At 42.1% G+C, this 19,068-nt stretch overlaps 1 protein-coding gene across 4 annotated transcripts in view; it reads left to right on the top strand.

Moving 5' to 3' along the window:
- The first annotated feature begins 626 nt into the window (after positions 1 to 626).
- The window catches only part of CELSR2 (cadherin EGF LAG seven-pass G-type receptor 2), a 136,034-nt gene continuing 117,592 nt past the window's right edge, over positions 627 to 19,068 (top strand). For 2 of the 4 annotated variants that reach the window (XM_073615956.1, XM_073615957.1), the window contains exon 1: positions 627 to 4,714. In XM_073615956.1, the coding sequence (XP_073472057.1) occupies positions 1,231 to 4,714 (3,484 nt within the window). In that variant the 5' untranslated portion in view covers positions 627 to 1,230. The remainder of the gene's footprint in view (positions 4,715 to 19,068) is intronic. The other 2 variants (XM_073615953.1, XM_073615954.1) reach the window with 1 other exon arrangement.

Raw genomic sequence — 19,068 nt, 5'->3', positions numbered from 1 at the left:
ATATATATATATATATATATATATATATATATATATATATATTTAAATAATATTTAAAATGGGATAGATAGATAGATAGATAGATAGATAGATAGATAGATCTTTATAGATATAATTTTTCTACAGAATTTTATTGTAATTTGCATTGCAATGACAATAAAGTATTTATCTTATCTTATATACATGTACTAGATATAATTATATAAATATATATTTATATATACTGTATGTATTGAAAAATATATACCATATAAAAAAATATTATATATATATATATATATATATATATATATATATATATATATATATATATATATATACCATTTTAAATAAATAATTGATCTATATATATGTATATATATATATATATATATATATATATATATATATAAATCCCCCTCTCCCTTTATAAATCTCCTATTCCCATCCTTACCCTGCAGCAGAGATTAGATTGCACCGTCCATGGTATGGAAATTAGTCATTATTGCAGTCGCCGATCTATTGGTGACAATCGATGTTGTCCTATGCAGTGCACTTGTATAGAGAATAGTACATTTAAATTTCCAGCCCTGTGCTCCCCTCCCCCTCCCGTGTCCATCCTCCCCTCCCTCTCCCTCTCTCTCACCCTCCCTCCCTCCTCATGCCCAGTCCTCATTCATTCTGCAGCTGAGCTCCATACCTCCCGCAGTATGATGCTGCGTGCAGACACTTGTCCATCTCCGGTCCCGGACCTTCCATTGTGGGTGGCATGGCATTAGAGGGGCCGACATAACAACCTGCGTACCCTGGCGGAGACCACCTGCAATTACCACTTTGAAGGAAATGCACCTTTCCTGGATTTCAACCTGAGCACGATCGTTCCCAGCAAGCTGCAACAATTCCGGCTGAAGGTGGAAGGTAGACGTGGAGACGGCTTAGTTTATTTACAAACTCGGCTTGGTGGTTGGATTGGGCTTTCTGTTCACACGGTGTACACAGGAGGAGAGTGCCTGGAGACCAGTGCAGGACCTTGAGACCCTATCCAGCCCAATAGAGCCGCCTGTGATGGAGAAGGACTGGGCCCCATCACCTGCACTACTGGCCACTGGGACTGGTTTTATGGCAAGGCTTCCTGCTCACTACTGGATCTTGTGATTGGAGACCTTCAGTCCTATATGCCTGGAACATTAGTCACCTCTTGTGTTTGGAAGGACATTCTTCCAGCAAAGGCTAGAAAAAAACCAAGAGACTATGGATATTTTCTGTAGGTTGTGCTTATTTAGCGGGGCAGGGAATCGATTTATGGCACCTGTATCCTATCGAGGCCCATTCCCAGGCCCTTGGAGATGTGGGTCAATTAGAACTGCTACCGTCTTTTTGTTACTGTTTTTAACCATGGCTTTGGGCACCCCCCATACGGTTTCGCAGGGAAACTGTTCGCTGTCTGTAGTACAAGAGGAAAGTGCTAAAGTGGTCTTCACAGATACCTCATCACTAATGCTGTCATGGACGTGCACATCTCCTGTCCCCACCACCATCCCATCCATCTTAACGATTACCAGCCTAATTCACGCAACAGTCCCATTAAGACCACATTCCCATCTAAATATCCTTACTATGCTTCATCCAAGACTTGGTGCTCTTGGCAAACCCTCTCGGGTTTGCCTCATGCCCAAATTAGCGCTATTAACTCTTCCAGATGTGCAACCGTCACCATGGGGCTCATGCCAATTGAGATGCCAAACGATCAGCGATCATGGAGCAATGTTATCAAATGGGATACTGTTTACTTCACATTACCACTGCCTTAATCACCATAGTTCTCTTGATTTAAAACTACATTGCCAGATGTGCGGTAAGCCGGCAAGTGAAGCGTTTGTGTTGTATTGGAGAATCATGCTGCCTCAGTCATTCATGGAAGTAGCTGATGCACACAGGGTGCCTAGAGGGAAAAGAAATATTAATAATAGTCCACAGTTTCAAACACTAACATATCAAGTGTCTGTACCTGAAAACAAACCTGCAGGGACGTTTGTGGTGCAACTGAGGGCTACAGACCCAGATGCTGGCGAATTTGGCCAACTGGAGTACTCAATGGACGCACTGTTTGATAGTCGCTCATCTCATTTCTTCTTTTTGGATCGAAACACTGGTGTGGTGACCACTACAAAAGAACTGGATAGAGAGACCAAGGCCACCCATGTTTTTAAGGTGATTGTAATGGATGCTGGCATCCCCCGTCGTACCGCCATGGCCACACTCTCTGTGACAGTCAGTGACACAAATGACCACGACCCGGTGTTTGAGCAATCTGAATACAGAGAAAGTGTAAGAGAGAATATGGAGGTTGGCTATGAAGTAATGACTGTACGTGCTACTGATGGGGATTCCTCGATCAATGCCAATATAGCCTATCGTATTGTATCTGGAACAGGGGAAGCTTTTGAAATTGACTCCCGTTCAGGAGTCATTAGGATGAAAGACTCTGTGGACAGAGAGGAAAGAGCATTTTACCAGCTGGTTATTGAGGCAGATGACCAAGGACGTGATCCTGGGCCCCGCAGTTCTACAACCACTGTGTATATATCAGTTGAAGACGAAAATGACAATGCACCGCAGTTCAGTGAGAAGCACTATGTGGCACGTGTACCTGAAGACGCTATACCTGACTCGCAAATCCTAGTTGTAACTGCAACAGATAAAGATCAAGGAATTAATGCAGCAGTGCACTATAGTATTCTGAGCGGCAATGCTCGTGGCCTATTTTCCATCGATCCTCAGTCTGGTGCCATCTTTTTGGCTGGCGCTCTTGACTTTGAGACAGGAAGAGAGCACACGCTAAGGATAAGAGCACAAGATGGCGGACGGCCTCCATTGTCCAATGTGACTGGCTTGGTTACCGTCCAGGTTCTAGATGTAAATGACAATGCGCCTGTTTTTGTAAGTGGCCCATTTCAAGCTGCTGTTTTAGAGAATTCTCCTCTAGGTTATTCGGTACTACAGGTTCAAGCACTCGATGCAGATGCTGGTGAAAACTCCAGACTGGAATATAGACTTACAGGAGAAGCTGGACCATTTTCTATCAATAATAGCACAGGCTGGATTATAGTACAATCAGAATTGGATAGGGAAGAGATTGAATTTTATCATTTTGGAGTGGAAACATGTGACCATGGCCATCCATCTCTGTCCTCTTCTGCTGCTGTAAATGTTCAGATATTGGATGTTAATGACAATGCTCCAGAATTCACTCAAAGCGAGTATCAAGCACGACTGAATGAAGATGCTGCTGTTGGCACCAGTGTTATGACAGTTTTAGCATTGGATAGGGATTTCCAGGCAACCATTACTTACCAGATTACATCTGGTAATACTCGACATCGCTTCTCCATCTCAAGCTTAGCAGGAGGTGGTGGTCTCCTAACATTGGCACTGCCTCTGGATTATAAATTAGAAAAACAATTCATATTGACTATAACAGCATCAGATGGAATGAGAACTGATACTGCACGTGTAGTGGTGAATGTGACTGATGCCAACACGCACAGACCTGTCTTTCAGAGCTCTCATTACACAGTAAGTGTAAGAGAGGACCAGCCTGCAGGAACCACTGTGGTAATCATCAGTGCTTCAGATGAGGACACTGGAGAGAATGCTCGTATAACCTATCTGGCAGAAGAAGGTATGCCACAATTTGCCATTGACCCTGACACAGGGGCAGTTACAACAACCATGGAGTTAGATTATGAAGTTCAGGTGTCATACACATTAGCCATAACTGCCCATGATAACGGCATTCCCCAAAAGTCTGATACTACTTATCTTGAAATTCTAGTAACTGATGTAAATGACAACCCCCCAGTCTTCCAGCGAGCATCCTATAGTGGTACAATTACTGAAGATGCACCTGTTTACACAAGTGTCCTTCAGATATCTGCCACTGATCGTGACTCAGGCCTTAATGGAAGGGTCTTTTACACCTTTACCGGTGGAGATGATGGTGATGGAGATTTTACAGTGGAGTATACCTCAGGTATTGTGAGAACACTAAGACAGCTGGATCGAGAAAATGTGGTACAATATCGACTCAAAGCATTTGCAGTTGACAAGGGTCATCCAACACCACACCGCACACCTACTGAAATAATCATCACAGTATTAGATGTTAATGACAATGCCCCAGTATTTGCTAGAGATGAACTGGAAGTAATGGTGTTGGAGAACAGCCCACTTGGTCTACCACTTGCCACAATTACAGCCACTGACCCAGATGAAGGTGTTAATGCTCAAATTATGTATCAGATTGTTGAAGGCAACATTCCAGAAGTTTTTCAGTTGGATATATTTTCTGGAGAGCTGACTGCATTGGTTGACTTGGATTATGAAGAACGACCGGAGTATCTTATAGTGGTGCAAGCCACCTCAGCTCCATTAGTCAGCAGAGCTACTGTTAGAGTGCGCTTAGTAGATGTTAACGACAATGCTCCAACTCTTAGTAATTTCAGGGTTGCCTTTAACCACTATATTGGTGGTGGTGGTGGCAGCTTTCCACGTGGAGTAATTGGAAAAGTGCCAGCACAGGATCCTGATATAAGTGATTCATTGAGCTTTACTTTCCTCCAAGGGAATGAATTAGGCCTTCTTCTACTTAATGCAAGTACTGGGGAGTTACAGTTAAGTCGTGACCTTGACAGCAACCGACCACTAGAAGCAGCAATGGAAGTGGCAGTTACAGGTGAGTTTTATTTTATACTTTATATGGTTCGGAAATCTTTTCAAAATGTATTTAAATTCTTCAAGGTAGTTGATTATCATTGTGTAATAAAGAAATATATTATGCTTTTTTTGTGGATTTTAGAAAAAGCTGTGTAAAAGCACCTATTTATAAATGTTTTCACATAAGATTCACATACCTTTCACCCAGAATTCTTATGGGTCCTATTATATATGTTTTCATACAAGATTCCTGTACATTTCACCCAGGATTCTTACTCTTTGTAACTGTTTTCACTCAAGATTTACACAACTTTCACCCAGGATTCAGATTTACTAATTGGATTTAAAAATATGAGGATTCTGGGTGAAAGTTGTGTCAATCTTGTATGAAACCACTTATTAAACTTTTACACTTGGTTAAATTATTTCAATTACATTTTTACCCTTACTGTCCGTTTACCTTTGTGCTTAAAAAAAGGTGGTGCTGCAAGCTGCTTCTAATGTATACCTTTTCTTCCATACTTTTTAAAATGACTTGTATATTTTATTATTTACTGTATTTTTTTTCATTCACCTTTTTCTAAAATGGTTGTAAAAAATATTATCTATTTCCTGTATGCACAACTTTTCTCTTGAATTTGCTGTGACCTGCAATGCACTATGTGCCTGGTAGTTGCAGTCAAGTTAAGGTGATCATTAATGCAAATGACCTGTCTTTGACTTCATTCACATCAGAACAACACCGTTTTGCTAGTGTGTTGTGTGCTGAAAGTGTAATGTTAAAAAAAATGATGTAATTCTCATTTTTTAGTGATGTCATACTTCCATAAGCAATACATTTAACTGTGTACAATGAAGCAAGCCTACATGTTGTTGGCTTGTGTTTGTTTTTTGTATAGTAGCTATATTAGTGCACTTGCAACAACACAGTTACATTTTCAGGATAAGATTTCAGGGTGTATTCCCTTCTTCTCAGTCCAAGAAGTATTGAAAGGGATTTGCCCTGAAAGCTTGTCCTAAAAATGTACCTGGTCATGCAAATTAACAGTGTCACGGAAATTCATAACCAATAATAATATATGTTATTAAATTACAGTCATGGTAAATTATGTAAAAGGATATAAAAAAAAAAGCAAAAAAAAAAATACTGAGGCAAAAAAGAAAAACACATTTGTATTTTGCTCCTTGCTTCAACATGCTTTTACATGCAGAAGAAAACGACTTGCATATGAATTAAGCTTTTGTTAGAGTAGTGTTTTGATATGCTGAATGCAGTGTTATTGGGTGTTGATCTTCTCCTCCATGCTTGTGAGACAAGGGGTAGGAGCCGTTCCTAATCAAATCTTTGCTTATATGATGCAGTTTCTACCTTTGCTTAAATGGTTGCATACAGTAGGGAGGTCCAATCATTATTGGGTTTAGGCAGCAGTTAGACAAATTTATGCCCATTAGTTAAATTGGATGAAAAACTGAATTATATAAAAAAAAGAATGGTATGAGGATAGAATGCAGAGTTCAGTGGTTTGAGGTATGTGGCGTATACTGCAGCGTACAGATTGTAGTGGCCCATAGGTAATGTATTGCACCGAATAAATAATGCAGCAGTCCAGACTATATAACATAAATATAAGCCACACAATGTACAGAGTGCAGAGGTCTGCTGTATATCAGAAAGCAGTGTGCAGAGAGCATGGGGTTCACATTCTTTTACATGCACCATGTTATGCTTTGTTTTTTTTTTCTTCTGAGCCTGTGGGGCAGTGCACAAAAACAAACATGCAGTAGTCAGGAGATGGACTATATGGTTTATATAAGAGTCTAACCATTTTGTCTTAATGTGTTACAGTTGTACAGGCTTACTTATTGCAAAAAAAAAAAAAATATATATACAAATATGTCCTCCTAAGTTTCCATAGCAGTCTTAAACACCATGCCCTGTAGTCGTTTACACTTCTCTTTACTGCAGACACCCTTTGGAATCTTGTTGTACCTCAACACCACAAATATCAGTGATTGCGACAGACTCCTGTACCTGTTGAGGATAGGTACATGAATCTGTTGCAGGAAGTGGTGGCACTGAGGCCAAAGTCTTCACACTGAATGGACACTCCGTCCTCAGAGAAGCTTACTGACGCTGAGCTTGCAAAAACCACAGGCTCAGCATTACCAACCTCCCTTCCCAGCCACCGTGTCCATCACACACAGCGGGCAAGAAGTTTTGTTGTGGGGTAAAACTAGGTAGTAGGAGGTGGACCCATCAGGTCCACCTCCCTTGTTACATAGTTAGGTTGAAAAAAAGACGCAAGTCCATCTTATTCAACCAATAGAACAAAAATAACTCAATAGAAAACCTCCATATGAACAATTATATACCCATAGTTCTTCCAGAGGAAGGCAAAAAAGCATGGTCTGGGGAAAAAATTCCTTCCTGAATTCCTTGTGATTGACAGTGGAAGACAGATTTTGTAACCGCTAGAATCTGCCACTACGGTCCTCTATTCCCAATCAGACTGCCCACTGTCAGTGTATCCCCCTCATTGGTTGCTAGGGTGCTGTTGGCTATGCAGCTAGGAGTGTTATAACAGCCAGTAACTCATCCCTAGCCCAATCAGCTGTCAGCTGGGAGATTCCTGTCATTGTCTAAATAAAGCACTCTGGTCCTTTTGTTTATGTTCAGCTGTTGACCAGGGAATCTCCTGGCTGCCAGCTGAATGGGGCCGGGGATGAGTTGCTAGGTTGCTGGCAGCCTCCAGTTTTCTAGCAACCAATAAACCCTGTGTGAAAAGCCATTGCAGCTTTCCAAACTCCGGGCACTGTCATCTCTTTGTATGCCAGCTCAGAGTTGGTCGTAAATTTCCACCAGTTTCCAAATCTGCAAACAGGTGGTAGTACTTTTTGAATCTGTTGCAGCCATAGTGACAGGATTTGAAAGTGGCGGTAAATAAAATGACCCAAATCTGTTGCACTTGTTGGAAACCTTAAAGGGGTTGTACACCCTTGAGGTTTTTCACCTTACTGCATTCTATGCAGTAAGGTGAAAAACCTCCTGTAATGCAGCTGCCCCCCAGAGCCCCTCCAGCAACAGGGACGAGCACACCAGCTCCAGCTGTGTCTCAGTCCTGATTGGATAGATAGCAGCACAGCTTTTGGCTCCCGCTGCTGTCAATCAAATCTAATGAGGCCGGGGGGCGGGTCGAGTTCTGCTGTCTGTGTCAATAGACACGGGAGCCGCCCACAAGAGTGCCCAGAGGGAGAGCAACTCTCCAACTGGGCACTCGAGAAGAGGAGGAGCCAGGAGCACCGCTGAGGGACTTCAGAAGAGGAGAATCGGGGCCACTCTGTGCAAAACCAACTGCACAGAGGAGGTAACTATGACATGTTTGTTTTTAAAAAAACAAAACAAAAAAAAAGAACCTTTTAGATGTTCTTTAACAAAACTGTTGCAAAGCTGTCCTGAATTAGGCACAGGTGGTTTTAAAAGGACTCTACTGGCAGAAAATTTTAGTAAGACCCCTTGCACACTGGAGGCGTTCTTCAGGCGCTAAGGGCACTTTCACACTGAGGCGTTGGCCGCGTTAGTGGTAAAGCGCCGCTAATTTTAGCAGCACTTTACCGTAGTTATAGCAGTGATTTTCGGCCCCTAGCAGGGCGCTTTAGAACCCCGCTAGCGATCGAAAAAGGGTTAAAAGCGCAGCTGTCGAAGCACTGGCCATTGATTTCAATGGCAGGGGCGATTTAGGAGCGCTAAATACAGCGCTCCCGCACCACCCTAAAGATGCTGCTTGCAGGACTTTTTTTCCTGTCCTGCAAGCGCACTGCCCCAGTGTGAAAGCACACGGGCTTTCACACTGAGGCTGCAGAAGAGGCAGTTTACAGGCACTTTTCAGGTGCTATTTTTAAAGCAAAGCCCCTGTAAAACTCCTCAGTGTGAAAGTGACCTAAAGGGCTAAAATAGCACCTGTAAAGCGCCTGAAAAATGCTTCCCCTGCAGCCCCAGTGTGAAAGCCTGAGTGCTTTCACACTGGAGCGGTGCACTTTCAGGACGTTAGAAAAAGTCCTGCAAGCAGCATCTTTGGAGCGCTTTAGGAACGGTGTATACACCTCTCCTCCACCACCCCTGCCCATTGAAATGAATGGGCACCGCTGCCGAAGCTTCTGCAAAGCGCTTCAGCAGCAACGCTTTTCGGGCCCATTTAACCCTTTCTTTGGCCGCTAGCGGGGGTTAAAGAGGAAGTAAAGCTTCTAAAAAAAAAAAAAATACACCCTGCAAGGCAAAGGCATAATGAGCTAGTATGCATAGCACTGAGATCGAAGCCCCGGCATCGGCCCTTGTTCGCCTCCTCCGACGTCGCCATCTATCCCAGAGTGACTTCCGGGTATGGCCGCTCCGGTGCTGTGACTGGCCGGAGCCGCGATGACGTCACTCCCACGCATGCGCGCTGGTGCCGCCACTAACAGCATGATCGCCGTTAGAAAAGGCATGCTCAGTGCGCCTGTGCCCGATGTCTACATGCCGCTATTCCTGCAAATATCTCCTAAACCTTTTAGGTATGGGAGATCTTTCTTGCACCTACAGGTAACCCTTCTTCTAGGCTTATTTGTAGGTTAAAGTGGTTGTAATGGGTTTACAACCACTTTAAAAGCACCGCGCTAGCAGCTGAAAAGTACCGCTAAAACAACGGCAAAGCAGCGCTTACGCGGCCGCGCTGTGAGTGTGAAAGGTGTCTTATGTCCCGTACACATGATAGGATTTTCCAACGGAAAATGTGTGATAGGACCTTGTTGTCGGAAATTCCGAGCGTGTGTAGGCTCCATCACACATTTTCCATAGGAATTTCCGTCACACAAAATTTGAGAGCTGGTTTTCAAATTTTCCGACTACAAAATGCGATGTCGGAAATTCCAATCGTGTGTACACAATTCCGACGCACAAAGTGCCACACATGCTCGGAATCAAGCAGAAGAGCAGCACTGGCTATTGAACTTCATTTTTCTCGGCTCATCGTATGTGTTGTACGTCACCGTTTTCTTGACGTTCGGAATTTCCGACCAACTTTTGTGTGACCGTGTGTATGCAAGACAAGTTTGAGCCAACATCCATCGGAAAAAAAAACATGGATTTTGTTGTCGGAAAATCCTATCATGTGTATAGGGCATAAGTGTGTGTGTGTGTGATTAGCCGAGCAGGAACTCTAACTTCTGGTGACTTCTTACCCCTGCCACCCTGGACCTAACACAGTAAGTTAAAGGAAATGTATATCAGTTAATATTTTCGTTGTTTCTTTCCTTTAAACTCCTACAGGGATAGATGAGCAGACCTGAACACAAACTGTCTGCACCCTGTATGCAGGGACTATCTGTCCCTGTATGGGTGAAACCACTCGGATGTGCGTACAGCCGTGGCATCTGTCAGGTGGACAGGCTACTGGTCTTGGCTGTATGCGAACACCTATGACTCCCTAGTGACCTGTCTGATGAATTTTTAATTTGTTCCGTGTACAGCCCTCTGCACCTGTATGTGAATGAACCCTAAAGTAAAGAAAATCTGTACAAACTACTATACAATTCTGTATACTTGCTCTGATGATGTGTATCTAGACCCCCAGAGCAACCTTTTCTGGTGGTAGGGTCCCTGTAAAACAATCTGCTTTAATTCGGGAAAGCTTTGCAACAGTTTTGTTAAAGCAGAACTAAACCCATCAATTTTAACTGTTTAAAAAAAAAAAGTTACATTCCTGGCATGCAGGGAATGAGAACTGTCACATTTGCTTGTGCTTTCAACCAAACTGTCAAACCATCAAATGGTTGGTATCATAACTAAACACATGTGCAGCACCATGGCAGTTGCAGATCGCACAGGGGCTAAGATGGCAGCCTCCTTGGCTAAAAAGGGATAGGAGGGTTTAGTTCTGCTTTAAGGTTTCCAACATGTGCAGATTCAGGTAATTCTTTTTACCATCACACAAATCTATCAGATTCCTCCATCCATGCTAAAAAGAGAGCATGGACAAATCTCCCTCTATCTGGCTCTTGTATTCTGACAGATGGCTGTCAAAATACCTGAATAGTGTCAGCATTTTTCATTCAGGGCCAGTTCACACCACATGCAGTCCAGTGCGTTTTTTTTTCCTGCATCAAAAACAAATGGAAAGTAGGTTATATGGTTTTCAATGGCATATTTCACACCAGTTCCAAAAAAAAAAGTAGAACATGCTGCATTTTATCCTGTACCAGACTGTACTTAAACGCTGTAAAACTCATCAAAAACGCACCGGAATGCACCTAAACACACCAAAAACGCACTGGAACATACATGTCCTTATGTAAGGTTAAGAAAAAAAGAGGAGGAAAAAATGCACTGGACTGCATCAAAAACGCACCAAAAACGCATCAAAAACGTGCATGCAGAAAAGCATCTGGAAGGTATCCAGACTGCGTTTCTATGGCGTGAAGTGGCTCTCAAAGGATATTGCGTGGCAGGGTGCCAGCAGGACCACCCAGAGAGCAAATATTGGCCAGTTCATCAAGAACCAACCAAAATACGCTGTGCACATGAGCTTTAGATGTGTTGGCAGCATTAGTTTTCTTTTTTTCAGGCGAAGTACAATTTCTGCAAGCACAGAAAAATACCTATTGATCCATAAATCTTGATTAAGGGCTGGTTATGTAGCATTTACTTCCTGAAATCCATCTGCCCTAAGCCAAGTCATGCGGACAGGTGGGAACACCTCTCCTCCTGAAGACTGCTGGGATGTGCGACATTTGCCCAGAAACCAGGAAGTAACCAGAAAGTAACTAAAAAGTTTAAAACAAGCGAATATAATATGTTCACTAACGCTAGCAGCATAAGGATTAAAAATAGTCAAAGTTGATTGAGTAAAGTTCCGCCTTAAAGGAGACGTCCAGCCTGAGCTTTTTTGGCTGGACTTCTCCTATGGGTCACAGGAGTGCAATTAGTTTTCAATCCAGGCACCGCGTCATCCCGATAGTAAAGTCTGGATCTGCCAGGTGCCTGGACTGATACCCACCTCAGCCTTGGTGCTCCAATGAGCGTGGAGGAGCAGAGAGGAGAGCTGCTGATTGACAGTCAGCAGCTCTCCGCTCGAGGATCTGTGAGAACCGAGCTATTGGCAGTGTTTGATCGCTCAGTTCTCAGTGTAGAGGTCTCAAAACTAATTTGTTAAAATATGTATATATAAAAATGTTATTCATAAATTACATAAAAAAGGGTACTCAAGTGCAAGAAAATAAATTCTGTTACGTTTCCCCTGCTAGTGTCTTGTTACATACCATATTTAAATATGCATACACAGTTGTGGTTGTTTGAACAATACCATTTCATAATATACTCATTAAACAGTAGCAACAATGGTATAAGACCAACAGAGCAGCATTTAATTCTTTCAGGAGTAGCGGTTGGTGACCATGGTGACAATAAGTATCATACATTTAACTTTAGACCCAATGTCTATTATGGTCACCACCAGGAAGGATCTCATAGAACGTAGGCCTCATGCACGCTGGACGTTTTGCTAACTCTTATGCCCCGTACACACAGTCGGATTTTCCGACGTAAAATGTGCGATCGGAGCTTGTTGTCGGAAATTCTGACTGTGTGTAGTCTCCATCGGACATTTTCCATCGGATCTCAAATTAATCCGACAACAAAATCTGTTGTCGTAAATTCCGATCGTACACAATTCCGACGCACAAAGTTCCACGCATGCTCGGAATCAAGCAGAAGAGCCGCACTGGCTATTGAACTTCATTTTTCTCAGGTCGTCCTCGTCATACGAGGAGTCAAGCTTATAATAGCAAAAGCTTGGAAGAAACCTAGGCCCTTCTTGTCAGAGGTCAGAAGAAAAGTTTCCTGGATAATGACCCAAGAAAAATTGACCAGCATTTTAGCCGATAAAACCCCCCAGTTTGAAAAAATAAGGGATCCTTGGGCTAAATATATAGGGATTTCTATTTCACATGGTGTCCTACCGGCTCTCTCTCCATAAAAGCATTAGGATAGACCCGTATCCCCTTTCTTTCTCTACTTTCCTTCTCTTTTTCTGTCCTTTTATCTATCTGTTTTGAGGACACCTGGAAATGACATTAGAGGATTCTTATCTCCTATTTTAATTTATTATATTAACAGTTATAGATAAGTTTATTCTATCTTCCTTCATGTTGGACTGGATATTTCTGTCAAAACATTTTTTGACCGTGGGGGGTGGGGTCATTGGGGGATTGGAGGTTTCGCTCCTTCGGCACAGTATGATCCCGCTAGGGGTCCGGGGGGCTGGGAATTCCTCTATTTCCTTGGTGCTCTCCACCTGACCGATTTACCTAATAAGTTGGCCTAAGGCCGTGTACACACAGGCGGACTTTTCGACCGGACTTGTCCGACAGACTTTCCAGCGGACTTTCGACGGACTTTTGACGGACTTTTTAACGAACGGACTTGCCTACACACGATCACACCAAAGTCCAACGGATTCGTACATGATGACGTACACCGGACTAAAATAAGGAAGTTGATAGCCAGTAGCCAATAGCTGCCCTAGCGTCGTTTTTTGTCCGTCGGACTAGCATACAGACGAGCTGATTTCTGGGTCCGGCGGAGTTACGACGTAAAGATTTGAAGCATGTTCCAAATCTAAAGTCCGTCAGATTTGCGACTGGAAAAGTCCGCTGAAGGTCCAGTGAAGCCCACACACGATCGGATTGTCCGCCGGATTTGGTCTGTCGGCGTCCGTCGGACAAGTCTGGTCGAAAAGTCCCACCGTGTGTACGCTTCATTACAGGAATGGAATATCAATTTTTATTTTGTCCCCAATTGTTAATAGCTTACTGTCATGAACTCGTCATTATCCAGGATTTTATGGTAATGAACCTTTAAAACAATTATTAAATGCATCGAATTGTATTCAATGTATTTTAAAAATAAAATATTTTGAAAGTAAAAGATATCATTCCTGTGACCTAATGTAAAGGATTCCATTGCAGTCTTCTTATTCTGCAGTTGCTACTTGTCGGGCTGATGTGTTGACCAGTTGACCTCAATGCTTTGTTTCACTAACCCAGAAGTATGCAGATCAGGTAGACTTTCCTGATCTGCCTGCTTGTTATGGGTCGGTGACTCATTAGCACAGTAGCCAGTCTACTAACCTTTTAAGGTGGTCCACAATGGTAGCCACCATATTTCTCAGCAAGAGTTTGTTAAATTGTTCCAATATGTGTACTGTAGATCCATTGTAACCTGCTCATCTGAACCTGCTGCTTTATCATTGCAGTGCGGCCATGTTTGTTTTCCCAATTATGATTTATTATATCTTGCATGGTGCTATGGTAGTTCTCTTTTGTATGAGGAATATGTAATCATGCGTGCGTTACTGTCTGGTGCTGAAGAGTTTTGTCATACTTGAATGCTTGTTATCACTGTATAGTATCGGATTGTCTGCCCTGGGCATTGCTGAGAGACATAGGACATGACTGCAGAGAGACCTATCTATCGTTTTTACACGCATGGCTAGAAGATCTCTAAGTAGGTGATTTGTTTGAAATGAACCACAAAGAAAACTTGGAACGCTGCAGCTTTTCTGATGCGTTTTGTGTGTTTTTGTTACAAATTAAAAAAAGGAACATATTGACCATACCAACTCAGAGTATGGGTCTATTTACATTCACCGCAGGTGAAACAATCACTGTCATTTACAATATGGGCACCAGGAAGATACACCTACAGTGACTGTCATATCCACTACATGTGTATATATGACGTATTTTCCTAAACGCAGAACTGGGTTTTTTTTTATGCTGGTGCAGATTTGAACCATATGGATTGATTATTTAGGCCTTAGAATTGGTTCATATCAGTGCAGTGTGTGCTTTTGGTATGTTGCACTTTAGGCGCGTTACCCTTAACCGGTTCAATACAGGGCATTTTCACCCCCTTCCTTCCCAGACCAATTTTTAGTTTTCAGCGCTGTCGCACTTTAAACGACAATTGCGCGGTCGTGTGACGTTGTACCCAAACAAAATTGACGTCCTTTTTTCCCCACAAATAGAGCTTTCTTTTGGTTGTATTTGATCACCTCTGCGGTTTTTATTTTTTGCGCTATAAACAAAAGAAGAGCGACAATTTTGAAAAAAAAACACAATATTTTTTACTTTTTGCTATAATAAATATCCAGTTTTTTAAAAAAAAAAAAAAACAATTTTTTCCTCAGTTTTGGCCGATACGTATTCTTCTACATATTTTTGGTAAAAAAAATCGCAATAAGCGTATATTGATTGGTTTGCACAAAAGTTATAACGTCTATAAAATACGGGATAGATTTATGGCATTTAAAAAAAAAATAATTATTTTTTTTTTTTTACTAGTAATAGTGGCGATTGCAATTTTTTTTTTCGTGACTGCAACATTATGGCGGACACATCGGACACTTTTGACACATATTTGGGACCATTCACCTTTTATACAGCGATCAATGCTATAAAATTGCATTGATTACTGTGTAAATGTGACAGGCAGTGAAGGGGTTAACCACTAGGAGGCGGGGAGGGGTTAAATGTGTTTCCTAGGGAATGCTTCTAACTGTAGGGGGAGGGGACGCTCAAGGGGAGGAGACCGTTCAGTGTTCCTCCATTCTGGGAACACAGATCACTCTCCTCTGAGCTGACAGGACGTGGATCTCTGTGTTTACACACAGAGATCCACGGTCCGGCCCGGTTAACGGGCAATCGCGGGTGCCTGGCGGACATCGCGGCCGCCGGGCACACGCACCGGGACCCAAGCAATGCGGCGGGCACGCACGCGCCCCCTAGGCGGCTGGGAACTTAAGGCCGTCATATGACGTCCACCCAGGATGGGAGATCCCATCTGTGGACGTCATATGTACATACGCAGTAGGGAAGTGGTTAAACTCTGTGGAAAGTGTGTTTTTGATGAAAGCGCCTCAGAAATGCACCCCACCTAAACTGCACATAAAACTCACAGGCGAGAATGGGGCCTTATGGAACAAAGTTGCTAAGGTCTTATGCTGGCTTCATTAGTATCAGTTTTCAGGTAGAATCTGACAAATATTGATAGTTTTTTGTGTTTTTTTTAATCGGGTTCAACCAGGGTGGATTTGATTTAAATCATGATTTAAATCACTAGTAAAAATGCTTGATTTTAAATTTAAAACTTTTTTTAAACTTAAGTTTAAATTTTAAACTTGACCCTCCCCTCTAGATTGTAAGCTCTAATGAGCAGGGCCCTCTGATTCCTCCTGTATTGATTTGTATTATAAGTGTACTATCTGCCCTCATGTTGTAAAGTGATGTGCAAACTTTTGGCGCTATATAAATCCTGTTTAATAATAATAATAATAATCAACTCAAATTAAATCCATAATTTTTAAAGAGCAACTGTCATCTCTGTCCCGTAGCAGCTCCTCCTCTGATCTGCTGTTGACTCACCGACAGTTCCATTCACTTTAATGGGACGGCTGGTGATGTGGCAGTGACACAACAAGGTGAGGGACGTGGTGGCAGCGGGCGAGTGGATGTCCACTAACAGGTACTGCCATGATGGATCTGAAATTACACTCATTCTTGCTGGTAGTTAGAATCTTTAATATTTGCAAACAAAATTAAGGTTTCCTATTTAGAATAATAAGCTGTCAGGTTAGTAAAACAGCGATATCAGAACCGATTTAATAATACAGTTTATAGTGTACATAGATTTCCAAAACAATGGGATAAAGGATTATTCCTGAACTTTGTTTTATCTCATGGTTACTGTGAAATTGTGTGAATTCATCAATGCAGTGCATGTTATAGCAGCTTGCAGAGCTTGGCTTCATGGAATGAGTTCACCAAAAATGTAAATATTGCAGAATATACAGCCTCATGCTACATAACTAAGCTCCATTTCATGCTGAATAAACTAAATTATTAGTCTATCTTAAATAGAAAACGATGACGATCTTTAGATAGATTTTTACTCCAAAAGCATTTTATTAAAATAAATTTGATAAAAGTCAAATCCGATTTAAATCCAAACAATCTGATTTTTAAAAAAAATTTTTTTTTTTTAAATCATTGATTTATTTTTTTTTATTTTTTTTTATACACCCTGGTTTCAACATTTTTAAGGTTGCTTTAGACTGATGTGTTTTTGCTGCGATTTTACTGTGCTGAGAACGCAGCAAAAATGCAATCTCTTTAAATCCTATGGGACTCTTCACACCACTGCGCTGTGGGTGCAGTGCATTTTGAAAAGTCTTGCATGCTGCATCTTTGCTGTAGTTTTAAAAACTTCACCAAAAATGCAGGTCCCTGTTAAAACGAATAGAAAAAGTGGCAAAAATGCACCTGCATTGCGTTTTTTGAGTCAGATGTTCAAGTTTCAAAGGTGCATGCTGGGTAATAGGCACCCAGAAAATGCATAAAAAAACGCATATGTATTTTTGCTTATGGCATTAAATCGAAGATGGATTTGAAAGTACCAATATGAGAAGTATTTTATACTTATTTTAATGTTGTGGGGTTTTTTTTAATTTTTTAAATGTTTTTTTATAACTACCAGCATTTCTTTTACAGACTTTGGAACTAATCCACTGCCCCTCATACGGCCAATTATAAATTGTCCCCCTCTCTGCTGTGTCATTGCACCTTGCATAACTTCGTTTGCATGGGCCTGGCAGATCCCCACACCCTAACATTAATTTGGCCTGGCAATATGTCACCCTGGCACTGAAAGCAGTCAGAAGGGGATGTTCATTATTTTCCCTATACCCCAGAAGTTGTGATTTTTCTCCAGGCTCCAGTGGCACAGCTTGGAACAGGGGAAATTTACATTTCCTTACCATCTGGCACCTTATGGTGAATAGTGGGTGGGAGGAGAGCTTTGTTTAAAAAGTAACATCTTGTAACATGATCGGAGCACTGTTATTCCCTGCTTGTATCAAGTACAAAGCAAATCCTACCTTTTTTCCTGTGTTTTTGTTTTTACGAAAGAGTCTTATGAAATATTTCTTCCATCTTTGATAAAAGCAAACAATATTATTACATGTGTAAAAACTGCTTGTTATATGGCTTGATGAACCAGGTTGTTGTGCTCTTTTGTTTGCAGGTTATAGGTTACACGGACAGGTTTGTGGCGCATTTTGTGTGCTTTTGTGCATTTTTCATATGGTTTTAATATGTTTTTTTTTTTCATTTTTCATATGGTTCATTTTTGTTTTGGCCAATGGAAGCAGTATCGTGTGACATCATATGTTGTGGTGGTCCTTATATCATCCTATATTATTATTTTTTTTAATGTTGTGGTGTCTTGTGCTATCAAAGCTATAATATGAATAAATATGAATTACACAGATTCTGTGGCTGATGAAGGTAGTAATTAAACTCACTTGGTGCCTTATCTGCATTAAATTAGCCTCTGAACCTGTGTAAGGCCCCTTTCACACTGGGGCGGGGGCGGCGGTAAAACGGCGCTATTTTTAGGGCCGCTTTACCGTCGTTTTAGCGACGGTATTCGCCCACTAGCGGGGCAGTTTTACACCCCCTGCTAGCGGCCGAGAAAGGGCTAAAACCACCTCAAAGCTCTGCTGCAGAAGCGTTTTGCCGGCAGTATAGCCGCGCTGCCCCATTCATTTCAATGGGCAGGAGTGGTGAAGGAGCGGTGTATACACCGCTACTTCCACGCTCCAAAGATGCTGCTAGCAGGACTTTTTTTACCGTCCTGCCAGCGCACAACTCCAGTGTGAAAGCCCTCGGGGCTTTCACATTGGAGACACAGCAGCGGCTCTTTCAGGGCGCTTTGCAGGCGCTATTTTTAGCGCTGTAGCGCCTGCAAACCGCCCCAGTGTGACAGGGGTCAAATTCATGTGTGTTCGGGATGAGGTAGCAATCCTGTTGTGGAGGTTCTTGTGGGCCCTCACCGGTCAGATGAAAGTCTCAACATCCACATGGACACTCCTGAGTTCCACATTTTGTTCACAGGTCTAGAGTCACCAGGAGGAAAAGAACGGTTGGTAGGCGCAAAAGAGTACCAAAACCATTGTGTCCCTGTTTCAGACGCACTTATTGAAGTCTGAGGCCAAAACCATGCAATTCTGCCCCCCAAAATAGAGCTCATGTACTTTTTTGTGGAACAAGCAGCAGTATGATGTTCTGCCTGGGCATAAACAGGCACTGTTGTATTTATTTGGAATCTTTACATTGAGCGTTGTCACACTTCAGGAAACACAAGACAGAATGCTCAGGTGTGAATGGGGGCTATAGAGGAGTCTCATACTTTTTAGAGTTGGGATAAATTTGAATACTCATAGCTTTTCCTTGGCTCAGCTTTCAGCATTTACGCCCAGGTTTTGAATAGACATAAAGTAATGA

Source organism: Aquarana catesbeiana, linkage group LG02, assembly GCF_042186555.1.
Source record: "Aquarana catesbeiana isolate 2022-GZ linkage group LG02, ASM4218655v1, whole genome shotgun sequence".
Lineage (NCBI taxonomy): Eukaryota > Metazoa > Chordata > Amphibia > Anura > Ranidae > Aquarana > Aquarana catesbeiana.
Note: the sequence above shows the minus strand (reverse complement) of the source record. Positions and strands in the feature narration are given on the sequence as shown.